This window comes from Pocillopora damicornis, chromosome 12 (genome assembly GCF_964200805.1).
Source record: "Pocillopora damicornis chromosome 12, jaPocDami1.2, whole genome shotgun sequence".
NCBI classification, from domain to species: domain Eukaryota; kingdom Metazoa; phylum Cnidaria; class Anthozoa; order Scleractinia; family Pocilloporidae; genus Pocillopora; species Pocillopora damicornis.
In genome coordinates, this window is record NC_142681.1 from 7,242,209 (window position 1) to 7,254,313 (window position 12,105).

At 39.8% G+C, this 12,105-nt stretch overlaps 2 protein-coding genes across 2 annotated transcripts; one reads left to right on the forward strand and one right to left on the reverse strand.

Annotated features, from left to right (window-relative positions):
• The first annotated feature begins 451 nt into the window (after nucleotides 1-451).
• LOC113680968 (glutathione hydrolase 1 proenzyme) lies at nucleotides 452-7,988 on the forward strand. The gene is made up of 9 exons (XM_027198022.2): nucleotides 452-702; nucleotides 2,459-2,769; nucleotides 3,328-3,520; nucleotides 4,102-4,409; nucleotides 4,888-5,021; nucleotides 5,371-5,558; nucleotides 6,001-6,241; nucleotides 6,769-6,918; nucleotides 7,420-7,988. The coding sequence occupies exons 1-9, from the start codon at nucleotides 545-547 to the stop codon at nucleotides 7,588-7,590; spliced, it is 1,854 nt and encodes a 617-aa protein (XP_027053823.2). The 5' UTR covers nucleotides 452-544; the 3' UTR covers nucleotides 7,591-7,988.
• Nucleotides 7,989-9,077: 1,089 nt separating this feature from the next.
• On the reverse strand, nucleotides 9,078-11,640 carry LOC113680969 (orexin/Hypocretin receptor type 1). Its single transcript, XM_027198023.2, has 2 exons — nucleotides 11,496-11,640; nucleotides 9,078-11,096 (listed from the first exon to the last, which is right to left on the reverse strand). Exon 2 carries the CDS (start codon nucleotides 10,832-10,834, stop codon nucleotides 9,548-9,550), a length of 1,287 nt encoding a protein of 428 aa, XP_027053824.2. The 5' UTR covers nucleotides 10,835-11,096; nucleotides 11,496-11,640; the 3' UTR covers nucleotides 9,078-9,547.
• Nucleotides 11,641-12,105: the final 465 nt, after the last annotated feature.

Genomic DNA, 12,105 nt, shown 5'->3' on the forward strand with positions numbered 1-12,105 from the left:
GAAGTAAGAGTCACACCGCTTTTTATTTCAATAATTTTAACAGTATCCATTATAAGTGCAGTTGTAACTGTACAATGTCAGCGAAACACAAACTTGAATTTGAACGTAGCAATTCCTCCGACAACAGTTTCATACTGTGTCTTTTCTGCACGTTGTAAGTCATAAGACTAGAAAACTTGAGGGCTAGCATAGAAGAGCACGGATTATATCAAGTAGGAAAAGGTAAACTACGTTATCCAGATAGAATCAGCTTGTGTTCCGAGATGAGACTCCCCCGGGGTTCCGCCAAGATCCCCGCCGGAGTCCATGAGGTTCGTAAGATGAAGTCAAAACTGGCTTTTAAGAAGCACTTCACGCACATGGTTTGAATTCAAAACACCAAACGGGTACCGGATGTCAACACGGGTGACTTAGCAACCCGACAGGAACGAGTTCTGCCAACCGTTTCATTTCACTACAAACCACCGGTAAATAATTCAACTGGTGAGTTTTAAGGACGCAAACTTTGATCGTTTCCTTGTCTTCCTCAAAAATATTCGCTGCCATGTTGGAGAAGAAATGCTCAAATAATCGCTCTACGCGTCGTTATCTACGAGCGTTGCTGGTGTTGGTCGGCCTGTGCGTAGTGGTGGCAGGAGTAGGATTCTTCTTCAGGGATACGCCATTTGTCCGCAACGTTCAGAGGCGCTTCATGATGGGAAGGTAGAGCATAATGCTACTTACATCCTCAAATTGTGTTGCTACTCTAAGCTAAAGGAATATAGCATCAAAATTTGGTCTCACTCGCAAGAAACATCCAGTACAGACGCTCTAGCCGAGCGTCTAGAAAATGAGCTGTGCCACTCAAAAACTGTCTCGCCATGAATTTTGATGAATTGCCCCCAGATTTAAACGCAACAAGAAACAGATTCTACACTTCTTGATTACTGCAGGTGAAACTATCAAAGCTTGCAAAAAACATAAAATACCCTTTGTGACAAAAATTTATCTAAACTCCTGAGCTAAAACACCATAACTACCGTTTTACAGGCGATCTCTATCATTATTTATGTCGCATTTAACACTTTACAAGATTCAAATAAAAAACATTCAAAAACAATATTTAACTTCAACATTGTTACAATAGCATACAATCGAAAAATTTCCCTTGAGTTTCCCTAATCACCAAATTGCCTTTTAGCTTTGTTTAAGTTTGATTCGTTGTTACAATTTTGTGACGCGGATCCCTTCAGATAACCTTTGAGGCACCAGTAACTTTACAGCGACTAACATCGACCATAATTGGCTTGATCACCGCTCTATTGACCCTTTCCCAGAAGTGATTGATGCGTAACTTCTCCCTATAATATCCGTACATTATCCAGGAAACAGGTAATGAGACTACTCAAACTTATCAGAAGGTAGTAGAAGTTGTTATCTTCATCTAACACCAAATTCTCTTCACTAATTTACAAGGAAATGTACAGCAGCTAGAGAGGAGATTCAATCATATCGCTGTGATCTCCATGCGATCGTGATCGTTGTAATAATTATGATCGTCAAATAATTCGTGGATGGAGACCACCCCTGTCATTTTTGTACTCGCAAATATCACTCAGTGCAAAACATTATCTGTCGGAGCGTACCGCCTTGAAGTTTTCAAGAGATGATAAACTTTTAATAATGCTTTCTTGAAGTTTTCTCTTGTTTTTCAAAACCTCGTCCACAACTTCAGTGGAAAATTTTAGTTGAAAGAAAGCTGTTATCCTTTTTGCCAAGAATGTGAAACAGAGGAAAAATCTGATTTCCTCACGAGGACTCGAACCACATATCTTCAGATTTTGCGCTCCGACGCTTTACCACCGAACCACTTGGAAGCTCAGATATTTCCTTCATCTCAAGTTCACAACAAAATGAAAAACAATCTTCTTCATTCGATCACCTAACCGAAATGGTGCCATGTTCCTCATTAATTTACACAGTTCGATTCAAGGACGAATAACGGAACAATAACCCCACTTAACTAACTCAACAGAAACTTTTACACAAAAAGAAAAAGACTAAAGGGAGCTGCTGACAAACAAATGTGGAATCTGAATAAATGCTAACTGACCATTAAGTTTTCTAAAACGTTGCTTAATTAGCGTGATTACAGAATTAAGTTTACAACGTTGCTGCATGATGGAGAGATTTCCTATTAAGTGCTGAGCAAATCCAGGATGGCTTTCGTTTTGCTCTATTTTGCTGTATGATTGGTCGACCAAACTTGTGCCACGTTCTCAACCAATCAGATCCAATATTAAAACCAATCGCGATTTGGTCACTGGCGTTTTCCCGCGCTAATGTAAGTTCTCATTGATTTCAAGTGATATTTTCCTTTCTTCTGATTGGCTGTTTTAGTAAGCTTAATTTTGGTTTTGCGGAACTCATTCAAAATAAGCCCTAAGAAATTTTTTTCTATGTTCCGTCTTTTCTGCAGTGCAGTAAAAGCCAAACTCCCAAACAAGCAGCACTTTTATCAACATGCCGCTGTGGCTACTGACAATGCTGAATGCTCTAAAATCGGTCGTAACATTCTAAAGAAAGGAGGTTCTGCTGTTGACTCTGCGATCGCAGCCATACTGTGTGTTGGTGTAATCAACCTGCATTCCACTGGTATTGGAGGCGGTGGGTTTATGATGGTCTACGACAGTCACAAGCGGTCAGCAGAGATGATTGACTTCAGAGAGACCGCACCTCAACGAGCCGGTTTAGATTTATTTAAAGGAGATCCAATGAATGGGATTCTAGGTAAGATTAAGTATGTTTGTCGAAGAAATTGTATGTACGTTATTGAAGTTTATTCCACCGGAAATGGGACACTGGTTGGCTGGTGAGGTTCAACGATGGTTTCAAACGACCAATCAAAATGATAAACTAAACAAAGTAAACGACGAAAGCGTTGCGGAAATTTCAATTTCAGAACGTGTGACGAGGTGGGAAAAAGGTTTGGACTTGAGATCCATGAAACTGCCAGTCACACTCGCTTCACATCAATTGTCTGTCGCTAAAGACTATCTTGTGAAAATCATCTCAGCCGATCACACAAGTGCTCCACTTTATCGCAAGCGGTATAGCATTCATACGGCTGTCGCAGACATGAACATTTGAGTGTTGCGACACGATAAGGTATGGATCCCAATTCTCTGAGATCAAGTCTTTTTACGGCAAAAATTCTCCTTCCATCCATTACTTATCAATCATTTCAGCTTGAAATTTTCCAACTTATTGTGAATGTGCGACTTTTCAAGAATGTAGAAAATAGCTTTATTGGAAAGAACAGCATCAACAATCACTTTTCAATTCTAGGTGGCTTAGCAGTAGCAGTTCCTGGTGAACTGCGAGGCCTGGAGGCAGCTTGGAAGAAATACGGCAAGCTACCGTGGGAAGAATTGTTTAAACCAGCCATTCGCATTGCAAAGAAAGGTTTCATCATTCCAGAGACAGTAGACATAGCAATTGGCATTTGGAAAAATCTCCTAATGAAGGACAAGACATTCAGGTGAGATTAGAAATCATTTTATTGGGATAACAGAATGATGATTGTCTGCTATTTTCTTGGTTCTGATCGCTTTCTGGAATGTTTCATTCATTCATTCTATGATTGAATGACTGACAGGTTGATTGATGGATTGATAATCCACCGATCGATCTATCGTTTGATACAAATGTATACCGATCTTTTGATCAACGGATAGACTTATCGATTTGTCGATTAATCGACTGATTAACAAATTACGTGATTGGATGATATTTTTTTGCTGTCTCAAGTGACTGTTCGACCATCTAATTAACTAATAAATGAATTGCTTATATCTCTTATGCCTGCTTCTCCATTTTTTGAATTTTTTCCAAGCAGTGCATGTTTCTTCACACATTAGAATTTGATCAGCTGTTCAGTCAGCATAACAGAAACGATGCTTTGATTGGCTGGTTGGTCAATCATATCATGCGCGTTTCGACACAAAACACTCCGAACTAAAAAATACCTACGCTGATAACATTTTAAAAAGTTTACAATATAAGCAGAAAGGTCACAGACTACAGTTCAGACTCCACATTTTACCATTTTGATTTACACAGACGTGTTTTTGCCAAAAACGGAAAGCTTCTTCGAAAAGGAGACCTTCTTAAGAGACCGCAATTGGCTAAGACACTACAACTTATTGCACGAGCAGGAAGCGCAGAACCATTCTATAACGGACCAATGAGTAAATCAATAGTCAAAGAAGTGCGTGCTGCTGGAGGGGTGTTGACCTTGAAAGACCTTAAAAACTACAAAGTTGAGTTTCGCCCTGTGCTAAAAAGCAAGTTGGACGACATGACGTTACTTAGCACTCCTCCACCAACCGCTGGCCCAGTGTTGGCCCTGACTCTGAATATCTTGAAAGGTAAGCGGTTGACCTGTACCAAGCCGTTAGAAAAATTATACGTTTTCGCCAAGTTTAAGCCGGGTGGATAAAAAATTGCACTTGGAAATGAGGCTTGCATTCATATGAAACAGACCCAAATGCATCTGTTTGGAAAGGCTGGAAAATGATAGACTACGTAATGTAGGAAAGGGGGAGGAGGTTGCTCCTGATGAGATGTAGACGAAAAATAGCATCCTGCCAAAATAACCGTAAAAGTACAAACAAAAAAAATACAGTAAAAAGTACCATAAGTTGTCCCACAGAAATAATCTCCATTCCACCTTGTCCACAGTGACGTCGACACTAGTGAAGTGTAATTTTACTATTGATCTGCAACAGCACCACATCTTCGGGACTGCATCATCCTGTATTCTATTTATCAACCTTTTTTACTCCCTGTATTGTATCAGAACACGACTGAGCTCATTAATTTTCATGCATTTCCTTTACACCAAAGGGTATAAATTAAAGCAGAGAGATCTTGAGGATAACCCAGTGAGAACATATCATCGCATTATTGAAGCATTTAAGTTTGCGTACAAGTATCGATCATTGTTAGCTGACCCTAACTACGAGAAAGACGTCAATAAGGTTTGTGTCGATAATCAACAAATTCTGCTCTGTTGGTATGTGTTATAGTATATTGGTCGTTGCGTGACACACGAGGTATTGTCGTGTTACAATACGTTGGTCCTGTAGAAACGCACAAAGTTTTGTTGAGTCACGCGGTAGGATGGTTTTCGCATGACGCTCAAAGCATAGTTGTGTTCCTCGAGTAGCAAAAAGTAAAGTCGAGTTACAATAAGTTAGTTTTTTCGTGATTTGCAAATAATTCTAGCTGGTGGGGATCCTCTGTAAAAGACAATTGGCAAATGTTTAGTGATATCATGATCTTCCTACAAAAGCTAAAACTCTGATCACCTATCTGTGTTTTTACCAGACCGTGAAAGAAATGATGAGCACAAAACTAGCCGACGACATCAGACGCCAAATCACGGACACCATGACGCATTCTCAAGATTATTATGGCTCAAGGTACCATGTACCCATCAAAACTGGAACGACAAGCTTGTCGGTGTTGGCTGCAAATGGAGATGCAGTCTCACTTACAAGCACCGTAAATGGATAGTAAGTAACTGGAGCTTGAATTCATGACACCACGTGTTCCTTTCTTGGTTCTTTCTTGCAATACTTATTGTTATCACCAACAGCGAATAAATACCCACCTTATTATTTTGGAAAGTTTGTAATCAATCAAAACGCTTGCACGCAACTGGTCTGTATACCGAGACCGCGTGACTTAATAATCTCCGGCTAAAACTAGAAAACTCGCCATAGGGAAATTTTTCCGCTTCTCTGAAAAGGGATTGTTGGGAGACAGATTTTGATTTTACAGAATACGCACAAGAGTGACATATATGGTGACGTTTGTTCTTAAACGTCAAAAAAAAAACCGGACTGTTGCGCTGAAAGAACTTGAGTAGTTGAACCAATTTTCAAATCACCTTGGAGCGCCAGCTTCGTGAGCCCAAGGATATCATTGACATTACCGTCTTTTGCTTTGCTGCAGTTTTGGAGCCAAGTTTCTCTCAAACAAGCTTGGCTTCGTCTACAACAATGAAATGGACGACTTCAGTGCACCGCACGTGACAAATGAATTCGGACTTCCGCCATCTCCTGTCAATTTCATCAAACCGGGCAAGAGACCGCAGTCCTCAGCCGTGCCCGCGATAGTACTGGATAAAAAAGGAAATGTCTTAATGACGATTGGTGCTGCTGGGGGTACCATCATTACAACATCTGTTGCGCAGGTAAGCTTGAGTGGAGATACAATGAAATACCGCATATAGAAATTTTTATCAAGTGCTAAGTAGCTAAGGCATAGCGGTCTACAAGTATGACATATTTCTGATACCTGCAACCCTGCACACACTTTCACACTTTATTTTTCTTTTTCTTACAAAATAATTTAGATTATGTTGACCCGCAGATCGCAAATTTGCTATTCGAGGCGGGTCAATCATCAACAAACATTATTTACAATATATAAAGAAAATTAAAAACTAAATAGTTAGATATTGTTAAATTATAAAGAGAAGCATAACTGGTAAATACATCAATAGTTGTTCAATAAAGTATAGAAGCAAATAAATTAGTACTGAAAGCAATCTGAAATAAGTACTGAAAGCAATCGGACACAACGATTTGTTCATGGCTACAATATTGGAAATACTGCACGCAATAAATATCATATCTCAGTTCTCCAGCGTCACATGAGGTCCATAAATTCCAAAATTGAAACAAGACATGATAGTTTTGTTTTGTCTTTTTTCCGCAGGCGATAATGAACTACTTTTGGTTCAAGAAAAATCTGCAGACCTCCATTACAATGCCGCGAGTACACGACCAGCTCTACCCTAACTTTGTATTCGCTGAGACTAGGTTTCCAACAGAGGTCGTCAATGGCCTCATTTCCTTGGGACATAAGGTTTGTAGATGCGTATACATAGAGAAAAGTGTGTCCGATGAATACCGAATTTCAGGCTTGGCCTTCGCTCTGCGGCCAAGAAAACTCGCGCCACTTTCTCAACCGATCAGATGCAAAACTAAAATCAATCATAATTGTGCAAAAAGTGTACAAAGCATTTTTCAACTGAGTGACAAAAGTAATTCGGGATTGCGCTGGTGTTACTTTATTTCGCTTAGTGATTATTGGGAGTGCCTCATTCTCTCTTTCCCACAGCGGAAATGCTTTTTTTCTCCAGCATCAAAGCGAGCGTTTCCGCGCTTATTCGCTCGTTCACCGTTTGTTTTGATGTCCTCTCCCAGCTCGCATAATCGGCGTCTCACATATGGGAACTTACACGAAGGCTAACGTTTTTGTTACATCTGATCACACAGTGATGACAAAATTATTTCAGTTATTTCCTACTCAGGTACATTCTTCAACATGTCCTTTCAAATGATTGCAATTGTATTTTAATTTTAGGTCAACGTGAGTGATATAAGTCACGGTGTGGTCCAGGGAATTGTGAGAAATCCCCACAAATACAAACTAATTGACAACCGTGGAAAAAGAAAAGGATATGTGTACGGCTTGGTACCACAGATCTACGCAGAATCTGACTACAGGAAAGGAGGACAGCCCGCTGGATATTAAAACATTATTTGCCTTCTCACTAAACGACGATTTGCTAAAGGATTTATGAAATACTCACACAAAAATGAGGAGCATTTTGAACTACAAGAATCATTTGAGACGTTACACGTTTGCAAAGTCAACCAAGTTGTAATATATTGGATAGGTAATTCTGTATTGGTCCAAGGAGTAAGACAAAATGTTAATCTCCACTTCGATTTTTGAACCATGCATGAGAAACTCTCTGAAATCTCACCTTTTGTAGCTTTCAGAACTTTCAGAGCAAGAATTTTGAGTCGTTTTTCGCGTAAGTTCATTTTATAGTAGATGACATAAGTCAATTTAAGGTTTTGGAATAGGTACCTACATATAGTACAACAAGCCACAACGAATGTGAATAAAAACTGCGTTTTCCACCAGTTCAAACTAGTTTTTATCTTTTCTATGAAGATTATTGCATTGGATGCATACTGTTTGTCCTAATAGTATCAAAGTCGTGGTGAACTTTGAATCCTGTTCATTCTGTTTTGGCCAAAATCAGCGAAACAGAAATCTTCAGATAGGTCTTATGTTGTTTTTTCCATTTCTGCTAACTTTGAACTTCAGTAACTTTTGACCAAAACAACACATTCAGTGAGTTTCAGCCGCTCAATTGGTCAATCACAACAAAATGTGATGTCGATCCTGAAGTGTCTTGTAATGTTTTGACTTAATGATTTTTACACGCGTCATTAGCTACTTATCACAGATAGCAATAACTCTAGCAGTGGCTCTGGCACGGTTGACTTCAGTGGCCCCTGGTGCATAAAATAATTGTTTCAGCCCAATAATCTGCAAGGTTACTCTAAATAAGTTTCCTTCCCGGCTACCTAGTTCCCTCTCTAACCGTTTCTTCCATGGGAGGTTTCCTCATACACTTCTCGCAATTTCTTACTGCTGGCTTATTTAAACAAAGTTTAACCGTTGTAAACCATCTTCAACTTTGTGGCCGAACCTTTCATCTGAACATTTATTTTTGTTTACAAAGTCAAGAGGGCCGAAAGCTGACATTGGAAAGAACATTTATTTCATTAAATCGATCCTCATACACGGAAAAAAAACTAACTGAGTTCCCTGCCCTCGTGTAAATAACCGACCCTTGTGCCTCTCTCTCAGCGTGTTTTTTTCCGCCAGCTATTTCCCCCTAACATCCTTAACTGTCCATTGGAGCAATGTTCAATGAAATGTTCACATTATTGCGAATCTGAATTGGATTTTCTTCACTACGCTGTATCATTGGTCCAGAAAAATTGCGCCGTCTCCCATCCTAAATGAAGCTAAGCCGAGCGAGGCTAAAAAAGTCGAGACTTGTAATTGATCACGTGCGTTCCCGCGTTTGAATTGGGGCTAGTTTAACTATTGACGTACTTGAGTTCTCGTTGACTTCTTAAAGTTGTGGTTATGACCTTTGCTAGTATAACTGAATGAGGAAGACACTTTGGTTTTGGAATTAAAAATAAGAAAAAGTCTATCATTGAATTTAAAATTTTAGTCGTAAACTGCGCATTTTACAGTAAAGTTTTTATTTATTTATTATTTGTTCATTTTACTAAGGTTTGGTGATTTATGTTATAATGAATTAATTACAGATTTACTTTCTTTAGAAAAGTTTTAAGGAGGTGTCGAGTAAGAAGTATAATACTCAAAGTAAACAACCCATGATGAATCATGGCTGAGAAGTTCTGCAATCTAACATATTAAGATAAAGATTCCACAAACATTACTATCCCTACTGGCCTGAGTTGCAGCTGGCACAAGCTTTTGAAACATATCATGAAATGTCATTAAAAACCACTCTTATTCAAGTCAAGGTGGATTTATAGTCTAAGAACTTCCAATTATGAGTTTTCCTGTACGTTTCCTTTTGAAAATTTCATTGATTAGTACTGGCCTCTTTCTCTTAGGATTAAGTTTAGCTGTCATCTTTGAAATATTCACCCTAAATATCAGAACTTCTCCAAGTTGAGAGGCCAAGACTTCGATAACGTCGGGTGTTACTGATCAATCGAGCCAGTTTATCCCGTTTAGCTCCGGGAGCGCTTGGAGACGGATTTTCTCCTGATGACACCCGTAACAGTGGCTCTTTGAAAACGGCACTTTGCCCTTTTGAGTCCACGAGTCTACCAAAGTTACTGACATTCAGTTCACTGAGTTTTCCCTGGGTGCAAATTCCGGGATAAATAATCTTCCGTCGGACTGGCGAGTTCTGGGCTGATTTCTGTCGGCATCGACACATCTGATCCCGAAGATTGCTGTCGAAAAAGCTGTACACCGCCGGATTGGCGCACAGTTTTCCCAAAGCCAGGAAACAAGCGAAATCGCGAAAAATCTCAATGCTTTTTTTCTTAGGATTGCCAACAGTCTCGAGAGCGTAAATCGCCGCTAACGGAGCATAACAAAAAATGAAAGTAGCCATTACAATAAGGTTCATTACTACTGATTTTCGTTTAGCAAGTGGAACTGCGTTTGATCGCAGAGAGCTGGTGAATCGGCGGTGAGTATTGATAGGTACGTCTGGCTTACCTTCGCGGCCACCAAGTTTGCTTACGGGATGAGTCACTGAATCGGGCTTAAGCAGCCTACTCACAACTATGAAATATGTCACAGTCATAATCATTATTGGCAACAAAAATATCGCCCAGAGTTGAACCAAGGAATAAAGCTTGTCTTTCCAAGGCAAAGCTAAGTGCTTGTCACAGCTGAACAACAAAGCTTGTGGTTGGTGTTTCGCTCCCAAGAAGTAGTAAAGTACTGGGTTAGCGAACAACAGCGCGTAACACCATGCAAATACGCCCATGTATTTAGCCTGTCGACGGGTTATTTTCGACAGTGGATAAAACACGGAATAAAGCCTGTCCATGCTTATCATTAATAAAGTCACTGTTACCGATCCTAGAGCAACCGATTGGGCGTATTCCAATAATTTGCAGACCGTTGGTCCTCCAAGCAAGTACTCCCCTACAATCTCACGTTCTATCTTTAGCGGAATCACAAAGCACGCGATGGCAAGTTCTCCAATGGATAAATTCACGATAAGGCTGTTCATGGCAGACATCCTCGGAGATCGCAGTCCGCAGTAACAAACTAACACGTTGCCAGTGGTAGACACGACCAGGATAAGCGACAAGGCGACTACTTTTCCAACGGCCATGGTTTCATGATAAGCCGAGCTTTGAGTTCCTGTAGCGCGTGTCATAATAACCGTCCAGTTTGATGAAGGATTCATTGAAATTTAATCCACGCGTCGAAAAACGGCATCGGTTGTTTCAGAGTTGTCCCTCTTACAGTGACTCCGATGAAGGGTTCATAATTTACACGGCCGGAAGACCAGGGCGCTTCAAATGCATCAGATGTTGCTTTCGAGAGCGTAGGAATTCTATGGATTGAGAGATATTTGCTATGGATGACACGCTTGCCAGGTGGCGTGATATTTTGGCGGGTGTTTATCCCGCCACGTCAGTAGAGCACCAGCGCCGCACCCCGTGAAACTGCAACGGAACATGCGCAAAATGTAGCGACTGCTAAAACAAGTCGGATCGTGGGCTCTGAGGTTTGCAAACTCAAGTGTGAGATATCTTTATGCTCAGTTGATGATTCAAGTTAAACGTTTTTTTCCATAGAGGAAAGACTGTGAATTGTTTGGATGAAATTGTACTAGAAAAAAGGGAGCTAGTGGAAAAAGAGACAGCTTTCTTTTCTTGTGTGCAATTAACAAACGAAACTAGGAAAGGAAACAATAATTCATGCACCGACGAAGCGATGAAAATTATGACTTTTCTTTACGGTTCTTGAGCTTTCGATTCTCTAGGTATCTAATCATAACCTCCAAGCGTAAATATCTAAAAGCAACAATTGAAACAAACTGACATTAATCAGAGTCTACTAACCTCAAATGTGTGACGATTTAACGGAATCATTGAAAACAAGAGTTGCCATCTTTCCATGTGTCTTAAGAGGAATGGTTTCATAGAAATGATTATTTCTTTTTTGAGACACGACCTATCAATCCCAGTATCTTCAAACGGATTTCATTTTCCAGTTCACCTTCATATATAATTAATCATGTAATTATTGTTGCGATTACTCGCGCTACACAAGCGTAATATAATGACTGTATGCATGGTGAAGTCCTCCAGATCATTGAGTTTTGCGTGTGTGTAATGAGTAAGAAAAAAGATATTTCTCAGGTCAATGATTTTGAATTCATGACTTTGTTCTCTGCTAGGCAATGAAACATTGTATCATTTAAGGTAATTATCGACTCTCAATAAAACGAATGAATAGTGGTATCTATCTAAGCCGTGAATACCTCTCAGAAGCGCTCCTCATTCCCTAAATTTATACAAGGCAAGCGCCCGGGGCGTTAATTCAAAGAATGCAGATGGTATTTGTGATGTATAGCAAAAAGAAAGTTGTGCCCGGTTGTCTGAAGAAATTACAGCACTAACTTATTCAATCATAGGATTAACTAAATTGCGATGGAAACTCGATGGAAAT

What these genes read in the sequence shown, in the direction of transcription:
- LOC113680968 (XM_027198022.2), top strand. Translation starts at nt 545, where the DNA reads ATGTTGGAGAAGAAATGCTCAAATAATCGCTCTACGCGTCGTTATCTA. An exon ending in TCCAATGAATGGGATTCTAG is followed by an intron (nt 2,770 to 3,327) that starts GTAAGATTAAGT and finishes TTTCAATTCTAG; the next exon opens with GTGGCTTAGCAGTAGCAGTT. An exon ending in ACAAGCACCGTAAATGGATA is followed by an intron (nt 5,559 to 6,000) that starts GTAAGTAACTGG and finishes GCTTTGCTGCAG; the next exon opens with TTTTGGAGCCAAGTTTCTCT.
- LOC113680969 (XM_027198023.2), bottom strand. Translation starts at nt 10,834, where the DNA reads ATGAATCCTTCATCAAACTGGACGGTTATTATGACACGCGCTACAGGA.